The 18,177-nt window shown below is 38.1% G+C and overlaps 1 protein-coding gene across 1 annotated transcript in view; it reads right to left on the reverse strand.

Moving 5' to 3' along the window:
* ADGRG7 (adhesion G protein-coupled receptor G7) overlaps nucleotides 1-18,177 on the reverse strand; it is a gene marked incomplete at both ends in the record, with an annotated part of 74,940 nt that overhangs the window by 26,769 nt on the left and 29,994 nt on the right. The window contains 3 exon segments of the mRNA XM_082624366.1: nucleotides 5,284-5,440; nucleotides 7,469-7,624; nucleotides 17,851-17,947. Coding sequence (XP_082480492.1) covers nucleotides 5,284-5,440; nucleotides 7,469-7,624; nucleotides 17,851-17,947 — 410 coding nt within the window.

The raw sequence follows: 18,177 nt of genomic DNA on the forward strand, positions 1-18,177 counted from the left end.
TGAGAGATTACTACAAGCAACTATATGCTAATAAAATGGACAACCTGGAAAAAATGGACAAATTCTTAGAAAAGCAAAACCTTCTGAGACTGAACCAGGAAGAAATAGAAAATGTAAACAGACCAATCACAAGCACTGAAATTGAGACTCTGATTAAAAATCTTACAACAAACAAAAACCCAGGACCAGATGACTTCACAGGTGAATTCTATAAACATTAGAGAAGAGCTAACACATATCCTTCTCAAGCTCTTCCAAAATATAGCAGAGGGAGGAACACCCCCAAACTCCTTCCATGAGGCCTCCATCACCCTGATACCAAAACTAGACTGAGATGCCACAAAAGTCGAAAACTACCAGCCAATATCACTGATGAACATGGGTGCAAAAATCCTCAACAAAATACTAGCAAACAGAATCCAGCAGCACATTAAAAGGATCATACACCATGATCAAGTGGGGTTTATCCCAGGAATGCAAGGATTCTTCAATATACGCAAATCAATCAATGTGATACACCATATCAACAAACTGAAGGAGAAAAACCATATGATCATCTCAATACATGCAGAAAAAGCTTTCAGCAAAATTCAACACCCATTTATGATAAAAACCCTCTAGACAGTAGGCATAGAGGGGACTTACCTCCACATACTAAAGGCCATATATGACAAACCCACAGCCAACACCATTCTCAATGGTGAAAAACTGAAACCATTTCATCTAAGATCAGGAACAACACAAGGTTGTCCACTCTCACCACTATTATTCAACATAATTTTGTAAGTTTTAGCCACAGAAATCAGAGAAGAAAAAAAAATAAAAGGAATCCAAATTGGAAAAGAAGAAGTAAAACTGTCACTGTTTGCAGATGACATGATACTATACACAGAGAATCCTAAAGATGCTACCAGAAATCTACTAGAGCTGATCAATGAATTTGGTAAAGTAGCAGGATACAAAATTAATGCACAGAAATCTCTTGCATCCCTATACACTAATGATGAAAAGTCTGAAAGAGAAATTAAGGAAACACTCTCATTTACCATTGCAAAAAAGAATAAAATACATAGGAATAAACCTACCTAAAGAGACAAAAGACCCGAATGCAGAAAACTATAAGACACTGATGAAAGAAATTAAAGATGCTATGCTATGAACAGATGGAGAGATATACCAGATTTTTGCATTGGAAGAATCAACACTGTGAAAATGACTGTATTACCCAAAGCAATCTACAGATTCAATGCAATCCCTATCAAACTACCACTGGCATTTTTCACAGAACTAGAACAAAAAATTTCACAATTTGTATGGAAACACAAAAGACCGCGAATAGCCAAAGCAATCTTGAGAACGAGAAACAGAGTTGGAGGAATCAGGCTCCCTGACTTCAGACTATACTACAAAGCTACAGTAATCAAGACAGTATGGTACTGGCTCAAAAACAGAACTATAGATCAATGGAACAGGACAGAAAGCCCAGAGATAAACCCACGCACATATGGTCACCTTATCTTTCAAAAAGGAGGCAGGAATGTACAGTGGAGAAAGAACAGCCTCTTCAATAAGTGGTGCTGGGAAAACTGGACAGCTACATGCAAAAGAATGAATTTAGAACACTCCCTAACACCATACACAAAAATAAACTCAAAATGGATTAAAGACCTAAATTTAAGGCCAGACACTATAAAACTCTTAGAGGAAAACATAGGCAGAACGCTCTGTGACATAAATCACAGCAAGATCCTTTTTGACCCACCTCCTAGAGAATTGGAAATAAAAACAAAAATAAACAAATGGGACCTAATGAAACTTAAAAGCTTCTGCACAGCAAAGGAAATGAAAAACAAGACAGAAAGACAACCCTCAGAATGGGAGAAATTATTTGCAAATGAAGCAACTGACAAAGGATTAATCTCCAACATTTATAAGCTGCTCATGTAGCTCAATATCAAAAATACAAACAACTCAATTCACAAATGGGCAGAAGATCTAAGTAGACATTTCTCCAAAGAAGATATACAGATTGCCAACAAACACATGAAAGGATGCTCAACATCACTAATCATTAGATTAATGCAAATCAAAACTACAATGAAGTATCACCTCACACCAGTCAGAATGGCCATCATAAAAATATCTACAAACAATAAATGCTGGAGAGGGTGTGGAGAAAAAGGAACACTCTTGCACTGTTGGTGGGAATATAAATTGATACAGCCACTATGGAGAACAGTATGGAGGTTCCTTAAAAAACTAAAAATAGAACTACCATACGACCCAGCAATCCTACCACTGGGCACATACCCTAAGAAAACCATAATTCAAAAAGAGTCATGTACCACAATGTTCATTGCAGCTCTATTTACAATAGCCAGGACATGCAAGCAACCTAAGTGTCCATCGACAGATAAATGGATAAAGAAGATGTGGCATATATATACAGTGAAATATTACTCAGCCATAAAAAGAAATGAAATTGAGTTATTTGTAGTGAGGTGGATGGACCTAGAGTCTGTCATACAGAGTGAAGTAAGTCAGAAAGAGAAAAACAAATACCATGTGCTAACACATATCTATGGAATCTCAAAAAAAAAAAAGGTTCTGAAGAACCTAGCGGCACGACAGGAATAAAGACGCAGATGTAGAGAATAGACTTGAGGACATGGGGAGGGGGAAGGGTAAGCTGGGGCGAAGTGAGAGAGTTGCATGGATATATTTACACTACCAAATGTAAAATAGATACATTTTACATAGCACAGGGAGATCAGCTCAGTGCTTTGTGACCACCTAGAGGGGTGGGATAGGGATGGTGGGAGGGAGACGTGAGAGGGAGGAGATATGGGGATATATGAATATATATGTATGGCTGATGCACTTTGTTATAAAGCAGAAACTAACACACCATTGTAGAACAATTATACTCCAACCAAGATTTAAAAAAAAAAATAAATCATTTGCATTTCTATACACTAACAACAAACTACCTGAAAAATAAATTAAGAAATCAATCCCACTTACAATAGTATAAAAATCAATGAAATACTTAGAAATAAGTTTAACCAAGGAAAAATCTATACACTGAAAGTTATGACACTGATGAAAAAGCCTGAAGAAAACATAAATCAATGGAAAGGTAACTGTGTTCTTCGATTGGAAAAATTAATGTTATGAAAATTTCCATACTACCCAAAGTAATCTAAAAAGTCAGTGCAATCCTACCAAAATTCCAATGGTATTTTTCACAGAAACATCTATCCTAAAATTTGAAAAAACTATCCTAAATGTTGAAATCATTATCTTGAAGGGAATACTGCACACCCATGTTCACTGCAGCTTTATTCACAATAGCTAAGTTATGAAAACAACCTTAATGTCCTTTGACGAATGAATGTATAAAGAAAATGCATGGTAGATACATGCAATAGAATATTATTCAGCCATAAAAAAGAAGGAAATCCTGCCATTTGTGACAACATAGATGAGCCTGGAGGGCATTACGCTAATTGCTATAAGCCAGATAAGAATGACAAACACATGTGGTATCAGTTACATGTGGAATTTTTTTAAAGCCAATTTCATAGAAACAGAAAATAGAATGGTGGTTGCCAGGGGCTGGGGGGAGAGGTAAATGGGGTAGTATAGGTCAAAGAGTACAAAGTTTTCAACTATAAGAAGAATAAGAACCCAATGTACAACATGGTGACTATAGTTGATAATATGGTATCATGTACTTAAAAATTGCTGAGTAGTTAAGCATTCTTACCATACACACAAAAAAATTTAACAATGTCTTTAAAAATAATACAAATGAACTTATTTACAGCACATAAATAGACCCACAGACATAGAAAACAAACCTATAGTTACCAAAGGGGATAACAGGATGGGAGGAGATAAATGAATTGTTTGGGGTTAACATGTACACACTACCATATAAAAAATAGGTAACCAGGGACTTCCCTGGTGGTGCAGTGGTTAAGAATCCACCTGCCAATGCAGGGGACATGGGTTCGATCCCTGGTCCAGGAAGACCACACATTCCATGGAGCAACTAAGCCCAGGAGCCACAGCTACTGAAGCCCGTGTGCCTAGAGCCCATGCTCTGCAACAAGAGAAGCCACCACAATGAGAAGCCCACGCACCGCAACGAAGAGTAGCCCCTGCTCTCCACAACTAGAGGAAGCCCGCATGCAGCAACAAAGACGCAATGCAGCCCCAAAAAAAAGAAAAAAAAAAAGGTAACCAGCAAGGACCTACTGTATAGCACAGGGAACTATGCTCAATATCTTGTAATAACCTGTAATCGAAAAGCATGTGAAAAAGTATAAATAAATAAATAAATAAATATATATATATATATATATATATATATATATATATATATAAAACGGAATCACTTTGCTGTACACCAGAAACTAACACAGCATTGTAAATCAACTATATTTCCACTATACTTTAAAAATAATAATAATAATTAACTATGTAAAGTGATGGATGTGTTATTTTGATCATTCTATATGTATATGTGTATCAAATCATCAAGTTGTACATTTTAAAATATACAGTAATAGTTGGCAATTATTCCCAATTATTCCTCAATAAAGTTTTTTAAAAAATAAGATAATCATAAAATTTCAAAAAAGACAGAAAAAAGAAATTAAGCCAACCCCACAGGGTCCAAGCTGCACAGATCACTGTAACATTGACCATATAACCACGGTGAGGTTCTGTGAACCTGCTGCATGGCAGAAAGGCAAAGGAAGTGCCTCCCAAGCTAGCTGCTCAACAAAACCTCTTCTGCTCAGAGAAGAGGGACTAACATTGGCCAACCCCATTGCAATTATGTTCCATGAACTCCAGTCCAGGAAAGGATATAGTAGGTAAGTCATAAAAAAGTTTTTCTTCCCCTTTCCTCAAAGTGTATTAAAAATAGAGTCACCCAGGGGCTTCCCTGGTGGCGCAGTGGTTGAGAGTCCGCCTGCCGATGCAGGGGACACGGGCTCGTGCCCCTGTCCGGGAAGATCCCATATGCCGCGGAGCGTCTGGGCCCGTGAGCCATGGCCGCTGAGCCTGGGCGTCCGGAGCCTGTGCTCCACAGTGGGAGAGCCCACAACAGTGAGAGGCCCGTGTACCGCAAAAAAAAAAAAAAAAAAATAGTCACCCAAAATTAACTAAGCAATGACCTTCAGGGAGTTTTAAGATAAGAAAACTTTGGTCCAGGTGATATCACCTCTGCCTCTCCATAGTCTGCTACTTTCAGACTAATCCACATCATACCTGAGTAGTGTTGAAAAGGCAGAATAAGTAGCTGAAGGTGACCCTGATGCCATCATTATCAGTTAGCATTAAGTATGCCAGAATCCAGGTAACTCCAAAAACGACTGCAACAGATAACGTGCTAAGAAACTTCTTTAGGATTGAAAACTTCTTTGTGCTAAGTAAGAGAAAACAAGAAAGGAAATATGGTTCATTCAGGTTTTTACTTATTAATATCATTGTTACCCTCCTACTGAAAATATGTATTCAGCTGCACATATACACTGTTCATTAAACATTATTATGCCTCAGGTGGAAAAACCTATGTCACTCTGAATAAAAGAGAGAAAGAGAGGAAGAGAGGAAGGAAGGAAGGGACGAAGACAGTGATATCTGCTTAAAAGCTCAGGCATAAACAGTTCCTGAAATACTACTGCAGGCAAATTTCACATAGAATTAACTTTTTCTTTGGAACTGAATTTGATGTTAGCAATTATAACTACTGGATCAGTAATTCCTTTTTTGGGCATCTGGGACCGTCCCATGCCATAAGTTGATATCAGAATGAAAAAGTTATTAAAGTGCAGGGTGACCTTCTTCCCTGTCATGCTAAGTCTATATCCCTGGAACCTGAGCTTGGCCATATGACTTACTTTGACCAGAGGGACATTAGCATTTGTTCCACAAACAAAGGCTTGAAAGCATTCCACTCATCAGAGAGTGTTTTTTCTTATTGCTCTTTGGAACCCTGAGAGTACTATGTTAAGAGAGAGACCACATGCAGCAGAAATGAGCTTTCCCAAATGAGCACTTCCCACTCAATACCAATCAACCACCAACCATCAGACCTGAAAGTGATTCATCCTGCTATCTACCAGCATTCAAGCCAGCCAAAACCAAAACAACTACATGATCAGCACTCAAACTTATGACAAGTAATAAATATTTATCATTCTAAGCCATTGAATTTGAGGGTAATTTGTTATACAGCAAAAGCTAACTGATACATAGAAGATAATTTGTTAAACAATTAAATTGTAACCTGCTCTTCACTGTAACTAAGCTAATTTAAGAACCATGAGCTACCAGTAAAAATTTTGAAACATTACAAATTTGTTTGATGTCTGTGGTCAAAATGATATTGCTTTGTATAAAAGAAATATAACTTAATTTACCATTAGGCTAACAAGACTTCACCAAGGTTTTTCTGCATTGTTAAGAAAACATAGGTTTGAATGATTATCAGTGATAGTCTTTTCTCCACATTTCCCCTCAATATGGGTTATCATCCATATAGGAAAGATGATACTCTTGATTGGTAAAGTACATGTTTAAGATTACATTCCCACTAATGATGGCTGTTTTCACCCATTTGTTCATTCAAAATGGATCTATATGGTGACCAACAAAGTTCACAGATGTATTTATAGTAAGTCTACTTGGGTTAAGAAGAGTCTTGTAGAATTAAGCCTGAATTCACAGCCTCATTAGCACTGTGTTCTAACCAATTCATGCTGTGGGATGTGGAGGTGAGGGGTGTGTATGTGTTTAATAGCTTCTGTTCTTTGTCTCTCCAACTGAAGGCTCTTTCTGTATATTAGCGATGACAATGAAAATGCTTATTGGGGTCAGAAAAATTACGGAGAGGAAAGAAGCAGTCCACATGGGAACTGATAAACCAGAGAGCACATGCCCCATCTGCAGGGAATGTGGGCCCAATGTTGCCTAATATTCCAATTTTTATATGTTTGCAACAAATTTTAAAAAATTTAAAGCTATTATGTGATTCAGGCAACACATGTAAAATATAACCTACAGTTACTAGTTTCTAAAATGAAAATACAGTTACCAGCATCTCCTCACAACCCTCTCATATTTTTAATTATTCAAATCTGATTTCATGAATATTTGGGATTGGGGGATACATTTTTTTCTTGATGTCTTTGGGTTGGGTTTTTAGCTGGGCTCATACAGCACAAAAGTATCTTAGGTAATGCAATAGACTCACATTGTAGTCTTGATGTTGGAAGATGAGAAGATCCACCTTCTGAGACAAAGTTTAAGAGAAAATCTGTCCTGCAAACCACATATCCTTGCCATTTCCCCCAAATCTGAAAACTCTTCTAGAGCTGTGGATGTATTCCTGTGCTATATTTCGTACTAGATAAGCCATGCCTTCCAGCTTCTGATTCATTGGGAATCTTACCTCTTCAGATTCTGATTATTCTTCCACAGCACTTTGACTATAATGACAATAAATATAACAACATTGCTGATGAGGATAATGGTCACAGGTACGATGAATGACCACAACAATGGGCTTGTTATCAAACCACTGCTTTCTTGAGTTGCCAGCCAGCAGCTGTGGAGAGAAAAGAAATGATTTCAGCAGATTAAGAAAGCAGAGAAAAGAAATGATTTCAGCAGAAAGAAAGGTATACAAACTCTTCTCTATGCGGTTCACACATTGACATTCACTCGATTGAAAGACCTGCTAAAAGTCAATATCTCTTTGCCTTCTATATATTAGAGATGATTTTCAAGAATTCAACCAAGTAGAAAAATTAAATGCATTGATTCTGCCAAATTTCTCTGTGAGACAATATGGGCTAGTGGAAAGAAAGTGGGCTTTTGAGTTAGACAGTCCTGAATATAAATGTCACTGTCTGTCACTTACTAGGTTTCTGATTTTAGTTAAGTTTCTGTTTAATTTTCTTTTTGACTATGTATCACACTCAGATGGCTCAAAATTTTAAAAGTACAAATCATCATAGAGAGACAAGACCCCTCCTATAACTATCCCTAGTCACCTAGTTTTTATCTCCAGCAGTATTCAATATTTCTTGTGTATACTTCCAGATTTAGACTATGCATATACCAGCAAATGTATATTTTTTCCTGATTTTGAAGCAAAGGATAACATGATACTTCTATACCTTACTTAAAAACACATCTTGGAGATCATTCCATATCAGAATATAAAGATTATCCTCATGATTTTTTATGGCTGCATATTATTCCATTATTTCATTATACCATAAATTATTTAAACTGTCTCTTATTAATAGGCATTTTTTAAAGTTTAATGTTTAAAAAATATTTGAATAGTTCTTTAACCTCATTGCATCTGTTTTTGTTTTTGTCTTTTTGTTATTGTTGGTGGTAGTTTTGGTGGTATTTTTTTTCTCATCTGTGAAGTGTAGTAATCATCTCCTGGCATTGTTGTAAGAATAAATTCATTCATTTAATAAGTATTTACAGAGTACATGCTATGTGCCAGACATTGTTCTAGATAACAAGATATTAGCAGTGAATGAAAAACCAAAATGCCTTTCTTTAGTGAATTTATTCTAATGCAGAAAATAAATAAAACTAATGAATTAATAAGATATATACTATAACAGAAGTTAACAAGTGCTGTGAAGAAAAATAAAGCAGGTAATGAGGGTAGGTATTACTATGTATATGTATATGTGTGTCTGTGTGTCTGTGTGTGTGCCTGGGGGACCAGGGGAGGAAATGTTTCATTTTAAATAGAGTGGTCAGGAAAACCCTTATGGAAAAAAATATTTGAGTAAAGATCTGAAGTAGATGAGGGGAAAGGGTGTTCTAGGCAGAGGGAACAGCAAATGCAAAGGCTCTCAGTTGAGAGCTTAAGCAAAGAGGCCAGTGTGGCTAGAGCAGAGTATGTAAGTAGATGGGATTAGTAAAAAGATGCAAATTATGTCAGGGCTTTATAGGTGACTGCATGTACTCTTGGCAAGAAGGAGGAACTTGACATGCTCGGTCTTTAGTTTTACAAGTATTACTTTAGCTATTTACAGGGATAAAAGAAGAGCACATGCCAAAGGAGAAAATCAGCTAGGAGTCTACTGCAACAATCAGGTGGCTTGGAAACAGGGAGAAGAGATGTTGAGAAATAGTCTAATTCCAGATATGTTTAAAAGTAAAACAAAAGGGGACTTCCCTGGTGGTCCAGTGGTTAAGACTCCATGCTCCCAATGTAGGGGGCCTGGGTTCGATCCCTCATCAGGAAACTAGATCGCACATGCCATGACTAAAAGCCTGCATGTGGCAACTAAAGATTCAACTAAGATCATGCATGCCACAATGAAGATCCCGCGTGCTGCAACTAAGACCCAGCGCAGCCAAATAAATAAATAAATATATATATATATATATATATATATATTTTTAAAGTAAAGCAAAAGGATTTATTGATAGGTTAGATGGGAAATATAGGAGAGTTAAGAGTGACTCCAAAATCTTTGGCTTGAGTACCTGGAAGAATGGAATTACTGTCAACTGAGTTGGGGAAGATGATGAGAAGAACAGGTTTGGGAGGGAAGACCAGGAGATGTCTCATCACTTGTCCAGCCAAGTGAAGGTGTCAGGTAGGCAGTAGGGTATTAACAAAATAATGTGAGAAGCCCTGGTATATATTTGGCAATCAATTAATGTCTGTTTTCTTTCCCTTGTAGGTAAACACCATTATTATACATGCCAAAGGATTTCTAAGCTGTTTTGCACTGGAATGTTGTTACAATTTAAATTATTAGAAATCATATTTCTAATCTGAATGACCTAGAAGGAAATTGGAATGATTTCAGATCTCTGTAATGAATTTTAAAAATGAAAAGGAGGAGATTGGTTCAAGATGGTGGAGCAGAAGGAGGTGCACTCACTCCTTCTTGTGAGAGCACCAGAATCACAAGTAATTGCTGAACAATCATCTACAGGAAAACACTGGAACTCACCAAAAAATATACCCCATAACCAAAGACAAAGGAGAAGCCGCAATAAGATGATATGAGGGGCACAAGCACAATAAAATCAAATCCCATAACCATTGCGTGGGCAGCTCACAAACTAGAGAACAATTATACCACAGAAGTCCACCCACTGGAGTGAAGGTTCTGAGCCCCACATCAGGCTTCCCAACCTGGGGGTCCGGCAACAGGAGGAGGAATCCCCAGAGAATTGGACTTTGAAGTCAGGCAGGATTTGACTGCAGAACTTCAACAGGACTGGGGGAAACAGAGACTTCACTCTTGGAGGGCGCACACAAAATCTTGTACACACCAGGACCCAGGGGGAAGGAGCAGTGACTCCATAGGAGACTGAACCAACCTACCTGCTAGCGTTGGGGGGTCTCCTACAAAGGCAGGGGTTGGCTGTGGCTCCCCATGGGGACAAGGACACTGGCAGTAGAAGTTCTGGGAAGTACTCCTTGGTGTGAGCCCTCCCAAAGTCCACCATTAGCCACACCAAAGAGCCTGTAGGCTCCAGTGCTGGGTCAGCTCAGGTCAAACGACCAGCAGGGAGAGAACATAGTCCCACCCTTCATCAGACAAATGGATTAAAGTTTTACTGAGCTCTGCCCACCAGAACAACACCGAGCTCTACCTACCACCAGTCCCTCCATCACAAAGCTTGCACAAGCCTCTTAGATAGCCTCATCCACCAGAGGACAGACAGCAGAAGCAAGAAGAACTACAGTCCTGCAACCTGCAGAACAAAAACCACAATCACAGAAAGATAGACAAAATGAAAAGGCAAAGGATTATGTCCTAGATGAAGGAACAAGATAAAACCCCAGAAGAGCAACTAAATGAAGTGGAGATAGGCAACCTTCCAGAAAAAGAATTCAGAATAATGACAGTGAAGATGATCCAGGACCTTGGAAAAAGGATGGAGGAAAGAATCGAGGAGATGCAAGAAATGTTTAACAAAGACCTAGAAGAACTGAAGAACAAACAAACAGAGATGAACAATACAATAACTGAATTGAAAAATACACTAGAAGGAATCAATAGCAGAATAACTGAAACAGAAGAACGGATTAGTGACCTGGAAGACAGAATGGTGGAAATCACTGCCACAGAACAGAATAAAGAAAAAAGAATGAAAAGAAATGAAGACAGCCTAAGAGACCTCTGGGACAACAAACGCACCAACATTCACATTATAGGGGACCCAGATGGAGAAGAGAGAAAGAAAGAGCCTGAGAAAATATTTGAAGAGATTATACTAAAAAATTTCCCTAACATGGGAAAGGAAATAGTCACCCAAGTCCAGGAAGCACAGAGACTCCCAGGCAGGATAAACCCAAGGAGAAACACACCAAGACACATAGTAATCAAACTGACAAAAATTAAAGACAAAGAAAAATCATTAAAAGCAGCAAGGAAAAAATGACAAATAACATACAAGGGAACTCCCATAAGGTTAACAGCTGATTTCTCAGCAGAAACTCTGCAGGCCAGAAAGGAGTGGCACAATATATTTAAAGTGATGAAAGGGAAGAACCTACAACCAAGAATACTCTACTCAGTAAGGCTCTCACTCAGGTTGGATGGAGAAATCAAAAGCTTTACAGACAAGCAAAAGCTAAGTGATTTCAGCACCACCAGACCAGCTTTGCAACAAATGATAAAGGAACTCCTCTAGGCAGGAAAGAGACTAGCAACTTAAAACATCCTTGTACATACATAGACTGCTATATCAGAACCTCATGGGAACAGCAAACCCCCAAACTACAATAGATAACCATACAGAAAAGAAAAAGCAACCCAAACACAACATTAAAGATGGTCATCAAACCACAAGAGAAAAAAAGAGGAAGAAAAGAAAAAATACATACAACAACAAACCCAAAACAATTAAGAAAATGGCAGTAAGAGCACACATATAGGTAATTACCTTAACTGTAAATGGATTAAAAGCACCAACCAAAAGACGTAGACTGCCTGGATATGAAAACAAGACCCGTGTATATGTTATCTACAAGAGACCCACCTCAGACCTAGGGACACATACAGACTGAAAGTGAGGGGATGGAAGAAGGTATTCCATGCAAATGGAAATCAAAATAAAGCTGGAGTAGCAATACTCATATCAGACAAAATAGACTTAAAAATAAAGACTGTAATAAGAGACAAAGAAGGACACTATGTAACAATCAAGGGATCAATCCAAGAAGAAGATATAACAATTTTAAACATATATGCACCCAACATAAGAGCACCTCAATACATAAGGCAAATGTTAACAGCCATAAAGGAAGAAATCGACAGTAACACAATAATAGTGGGGGACTTTTTTTTTTTTTTTTTTTTTTTTTTTTTTTGCAGTACACGGTCCTCTCAGTGCTGTGGCCTCTCCCATTGCAGAGCACAGGCTTCGGACACGCAGGCTCAGAGGCCATGGCTCACGGGCCCAGCCGCTCCGCAGCACATGGGATCCTCCTGGACTGGGGCACAAACCCGTGTCCTCTGCATCGGCAGGCGGACTCTCAACCACTGCATCACCAGGGAAGCCCTTAGTGGGGGACTTTTAACACTCCACTTTTGTCAATGGACAGATCATCCAGACAGAAAATCAACAAGGAAACAAAGGCCTTAAATGACACATTAGATCAGATGGACTTAACTGATATTTATAGAGCACTTCATCCAAAAGCAGAAGAATACACATTTTTCTCAAGTGCACATGGAACATTCTCCAGGATTGACCACATCCTGGGCCACAAGGGAGCCTCAGTAAATTTTAAAAAATTGAAATCATATCAAGTATCTTCTATGACCACAACACTATGAAATTAGAAATAAACTACAAGAAAAAAACTATAAAAACCACAAACGCTTGGAGGCTAAGCAATATGTTACTCAACAACAAATGGATCACTGAAGAAATTAAAGAGGAAATCAAAAAATACCTAGAGACAAATGAAAATGAAAGCACAATGATCCAAAACCTATGTGATACAGCAAAAGCAGTTCTAAGAGGAAAGTTTAGAGCAATACAATATTACCTCAGGAAATAAGAAAAATCTCAAATAACAACCTAACCATAAACCTACAGCAACTAGACAAAGAACAAAACTGAAAGTTAGTAGAAGGAAAGAAATCATAAAGATCAGAGCAGAAATAAATGAAATAGAAACGAAAAAAATAGCAAAGATCAATGAAACTAAAAGCTGGTTCCTTGAAAAGATAAACAAAATTGATAAACCTTTAGCCAGACTCATCAAGGAAAAACCTTTAGCCAGACTCATCAAGGATAAACCTTTAGCCAGACTCATCAAGGAAAAAAATCACTCATTTAGTGATTTACTCAAATCACTAAAATTAGAAATGAAAAAGGAGAAGTTACAACTGACACCAGAGAAATACAAAGGATCATAAGAGACTACTATATGCAACAGTATACCAATAAAATGGACAACCTGGAAGAAATGGAAAAATTCTTAGAAAGGTACAGTCTCCCAAGACTGAATCAGGAAGAATTAGAAAATATGAGCAGACCAATCGCAAGCACTGAAATTGAAACTGTAATTTTAAAACTCCCAAGAAACAAAAGTCCAGGACCTGATGGCTTCACAGGAGAATTCTATCAAACATTTAGAGAAGAGCTAATACCTATCTTTCTGAAACTGTTCCAAAGAACTGCAGAGGAAGGAGACTTCCCAAACTCATTCTATGTGGCTACCATCACCCTGATACCAAAACCAGACAAAGATACCCCTCAAAAAGAAAATTACAGGCCAATATCACTGATGAACATAGACACAAAAATCCTCAATTGCTAGTATTTTACTAGAAATTCGAATCCATCAATACATTAAAAGAATCATACACCATGATCAAGTGGGATTTATCCCAGGGATGCAAGGATTCTTCAATATATGCAAATCAATCAGTGTGATACACCACATCAACAAATTGAAGAATAAAAACCATATGATGATCTCAATAGATGCAGAAAAATCTTTTGACAAAATTCAACACCCATTTATGATAAAAACTCTCCAGAAAGTGGGCATAGAAGGAACCTACTTCAACATAATAAAGGCCATATACGACAAACATACAACTAGCATCATATCAACGGTGAAAAGCTGAAAGCATTTCCTCTAAGATCAGGAACAAGACAAGGATGCCCATTCTCACCACTTTTATTCAACATAGTTTTGCAAGTCCTAGCTATGGCAACCAGGAAAGAAATAGAAATAAAAAAATCCAAATTCTTTTGGTATGGCCACTATGGAAAGCAGTATGCAGGGGCCTTAAAAAACTAAAAATAGAGTTGTCATATGACCCTGCTATCCTACTCCTGGGCATATATCCAGAGAAAAACATGGTCTGAAAGGATACATGCACCCCAATGTTCATTGCGGCACTGTTTAAAATAGCCAAGACATAGAAGCAACCTAAGTGTCCATGGACAGAGGAATGGATAAAGAAGATTTGGTACATATATACAATGGAATATTACTCAGCCATAAAAAAGAATGAAATAATGTCATTTGCAGCAACATGGATGGACCTAGAGATTGTCATACTGAGTGAAGTAAGTCAGACAGAGAAAGAGAAATATCATATGATATCGCTTACATGCAGAATCTAAAAAGAAATAATACAAATGAACGTATTTACAAAACAGAAGTGGACTCACAGACTTAGAGAATGAACTTATGGTTACTGGAATGGGGGGGTGGAGGGAAGGGATAGTAGGGAGTTTGGGATTGACATGTACAGACTACTGTATTTAAAAAGGATAAACAACAGGACCTACTGTATAGCACAGGGGACTCTGCTCAATGTTATGTGGCAGCCTGGATGGGAGGGGAGTCTGGGGGAGAATGGATACATGTATATGCATGGCTGAGTTGCTTTGTTGTGCACCTGAAACTATCACAACATTGTTAATCATCTATATTCCAATATAAAATAAAATGTTAAAAGAAAAATGAAAAGGAGTGCCTGCAATCCATTAATAGATAGATTAAGTCCAGCCTTAAGTAAAATGGTGAGAAAGAATAAAATTTATCTTCAGGATTTTGGGCTTCCATGTCCTTTCATCTGTAACCAAAGGACAACCTTCCTGCCATCTTCAATCTCAACAATCCCGACACAGAAGAAATAGGAGGGCACTTGGCTAAGAACTTAATAAAATCCTGCTGAGAAGTACTTTCACATCTCTAGACACTTCTTTGGTGACTAAGCAAGTGGCCATCAAAGTTTTAAATTAAAGAGATGGGGCTTCCCTGGTGGCGCAGTGGTTGAGAGTCCGCCTGCCGATGCAGGGGACACGGGTTCGTGCCCCCATCCAGGAAGATCCCATGTGCCGTGGAGCGGCTGGGCCCGTGAACCATGGCCGCTGGGCCTGCGTGTCTGGAGCCTGTGCTTCGCGACGGGAGAGGCCACAGCGGTGAGAGGCCCGTGTACAGCATTAAAAATAAATAAATAAAATAAAAATAAAAAGATGGACATATTTCTGACCCAGGCAGCCTAGAGAAACACAGTTTAAAAGGGGAGGACAGGATAGAGAAAGAAAATGAATATCCAACTCTATCGGATAAAGACAGACTTGCAAATTATGAAACAATTTAGACAAATATTTATCTTTATCTGTATGAGTCATGAGTTACTTAAACTTCAGACAACACAATTTCTAAGTATTACTATTTGTACTATAGATCTGTGTGTGTGTGCATACAAATGTCTGTAAGATTCCTCAGTTACCTCACACAGATGGGGAGACCTGGATAGGAAACAGGCTTGGATGCCTGTGGCCATGAGGAGGTGTGCTCTAGGAAGGGACACCTCCTCACCTCCTCCATCCTTTGTATTACTTGGAGAGAGAGTCACGCTGGATTTGTTCTCATGAGTCTCTCCCTTAGTTATTCTGAATCTAATCACCCAGATTTTGAAAAGTAGACTGCTGAGGAGACAGATGGATCCTCCATGCAGACTAACCCTTGTAGGAGTGGTATTTCTAGAATTGAGATTGGAGAGTCACAAGGTCAAGGTTGCATCTGACAAACAGCTATGAACCTGAGGTCTGGAGAGCATCATAGGTGAACCTCAGATGAAGCGTTTAACTCCTTGGTGATTTTGTCATGAAACATGGGAAAAGACAGCTGTAGAAGATATAGCTTATGCTTCCAGAAAATTCTTCCTCATGCATTATAATTTCCCAATGGTTACCTCAACCCTTCAGGGAAGTCTGAAACAGCCTATACGGTGGGACAGACATTTGGGGGATAGAACATTAAATAGGAGGGTGGCCTGCCCTGCAGTCACCCCTTAATTGGGTCCTGGCAGAGATAGCAGTACATCAAGGGAACTGGGTTAGGGGTTTCGGGTATGACTGGCAGAACTGGGAGCCATGGTGGGGGGACAGGGAGTATGATATATTGAGGAGCAACTTCTGGGAAGATAACTCAAGAAAACCCAAAAAAGTCCCTCCTCTTTCTAAATATATCCTGAAAATATGTTAGCCTTGATGTGTGTGTATAGGGTGGAAAGTGGGGGATAAGGGTCCAAGATGAAGCTGATATTCATGTTACACTTCCTTTCCCCTCTTCCCAACTCTTATTATCAGTTGCCCAGTGTCTTCCCTAACATCTAATACTGTACTCAGGAAAGAATCTGCTCTCAATTATTTACATCTTGGTGTGAATAAATTTAAGACAGCAGGCTTCTTTCTACTGAAGACTTCTGTAGGAGTAGGTCTAGCCTTGTGGCTTGGTTAGGATAGGAAATTAATAATAATGCAATTTGAGGTGAATTACCTCTCCCATGAGATATTTTCATTTTACTCCTGATATCTAATTGTAGAATTAAAATTTTAAAACTCATTAAAAGATATTTAATCCCAATCAAACAGAGAAAATAGTGCCCAGAGTATATGGTTCCTAAAATCAAGCCAGTCAGTTTAGCTCCCTATTCTACACTTGGTCATGGTCAGCCCTGGAAATAGGTAAGCACTCTGACACCACAGCCTTCCCTTGGGTATACTTGCACATTTCCAAGAGTTTTGTTTTGATTTGAGTTGGTTTGGGACTTAAGGCAGAATCCAGGGATCAGAATGGTTGAATTTATAAAATAAGAAGGGAAGATAAATTAAAGAGCAGTTGCCATTTGGTAGCAGAAATACACATAGAGTTCAGCACCACTTTCTTACTCTCCCCACATGGAAGGCAAATACCATGCATTCAGGTACTTCCATTATTGACAGTTAATTATTCATGCTGGAGTCACAGGGAGAATTTATGTGTGATAAATCATCATGAAATACTCATTATAATCATATCAACATAGAATTGGTTCATAAGCATGGATAGTGATCTTCAAGCACTTTCATGGATACCGCTCTTCAAACATTTTCAAGTGTGAAAATGTTTTCACACTCGCTTGACCCTTCATAGTAACCCCAGAGCAGGTATTGCTATTATTGTTATTCCCATTTTCTAGATGAGAAAACTAAGATAAGGGGTCACTAATGATCACACTTCTTTTGTCCTGTGATTTTCAGACTTAATCAAAGAAGACAAATTTAATATTAAAAAGTTCACATTTATAAATTTAGAAGACAATTACTTGCTTTACAAAAGGATTTATCATAGGAAATTTTCATGCCACCATATTTAAAATATAATGCGTTCTTTGAGAATTTGAAATACACAGTTATAATATGACAATTATAAAGTGAGATGCATATTACAGCGACACTTGGACTCAATGTCATTGAATAGTTACACTCATATCAAAGAAATGGACATTTAAAAAAATATAAACTTACATTTCCTCTTGCCAGTAGTCTAACTGCCACTGTGAATTATTCCCATTCTGAGAATAAATAATTCCCACTGTCACAGCTACCACTATAGCTGGCACTCCTATGTGATAAAGAGTCATAGAATTAATAATTTACCCAAGACTGGGATTAATTATAAAAGAACATGAATGATTATACACCTGACCTTTTTCAGGATGTATTGTTCTTTCCACTATAGACAGTGTACTAAATGATCCTACAGATGTAGGTCAACAGTAGACATAGTTTTTCTGTGTTTTCCTTTCCCTATCAGTGTTGGCTATACATAACAATCCTATACTATTTCTGATT

This window comes from Mesoplodon mirus, assembly GCF_964341445.2.
Source record: "Mesoplodon mirus genome assembly, chromosome: 6".
NCBI lineage: Eukaryota > Metazoa > Chordata > Mammalia > Artiodactyla > Ziphiidae > Mesoplodon > Mesoplodon mirus.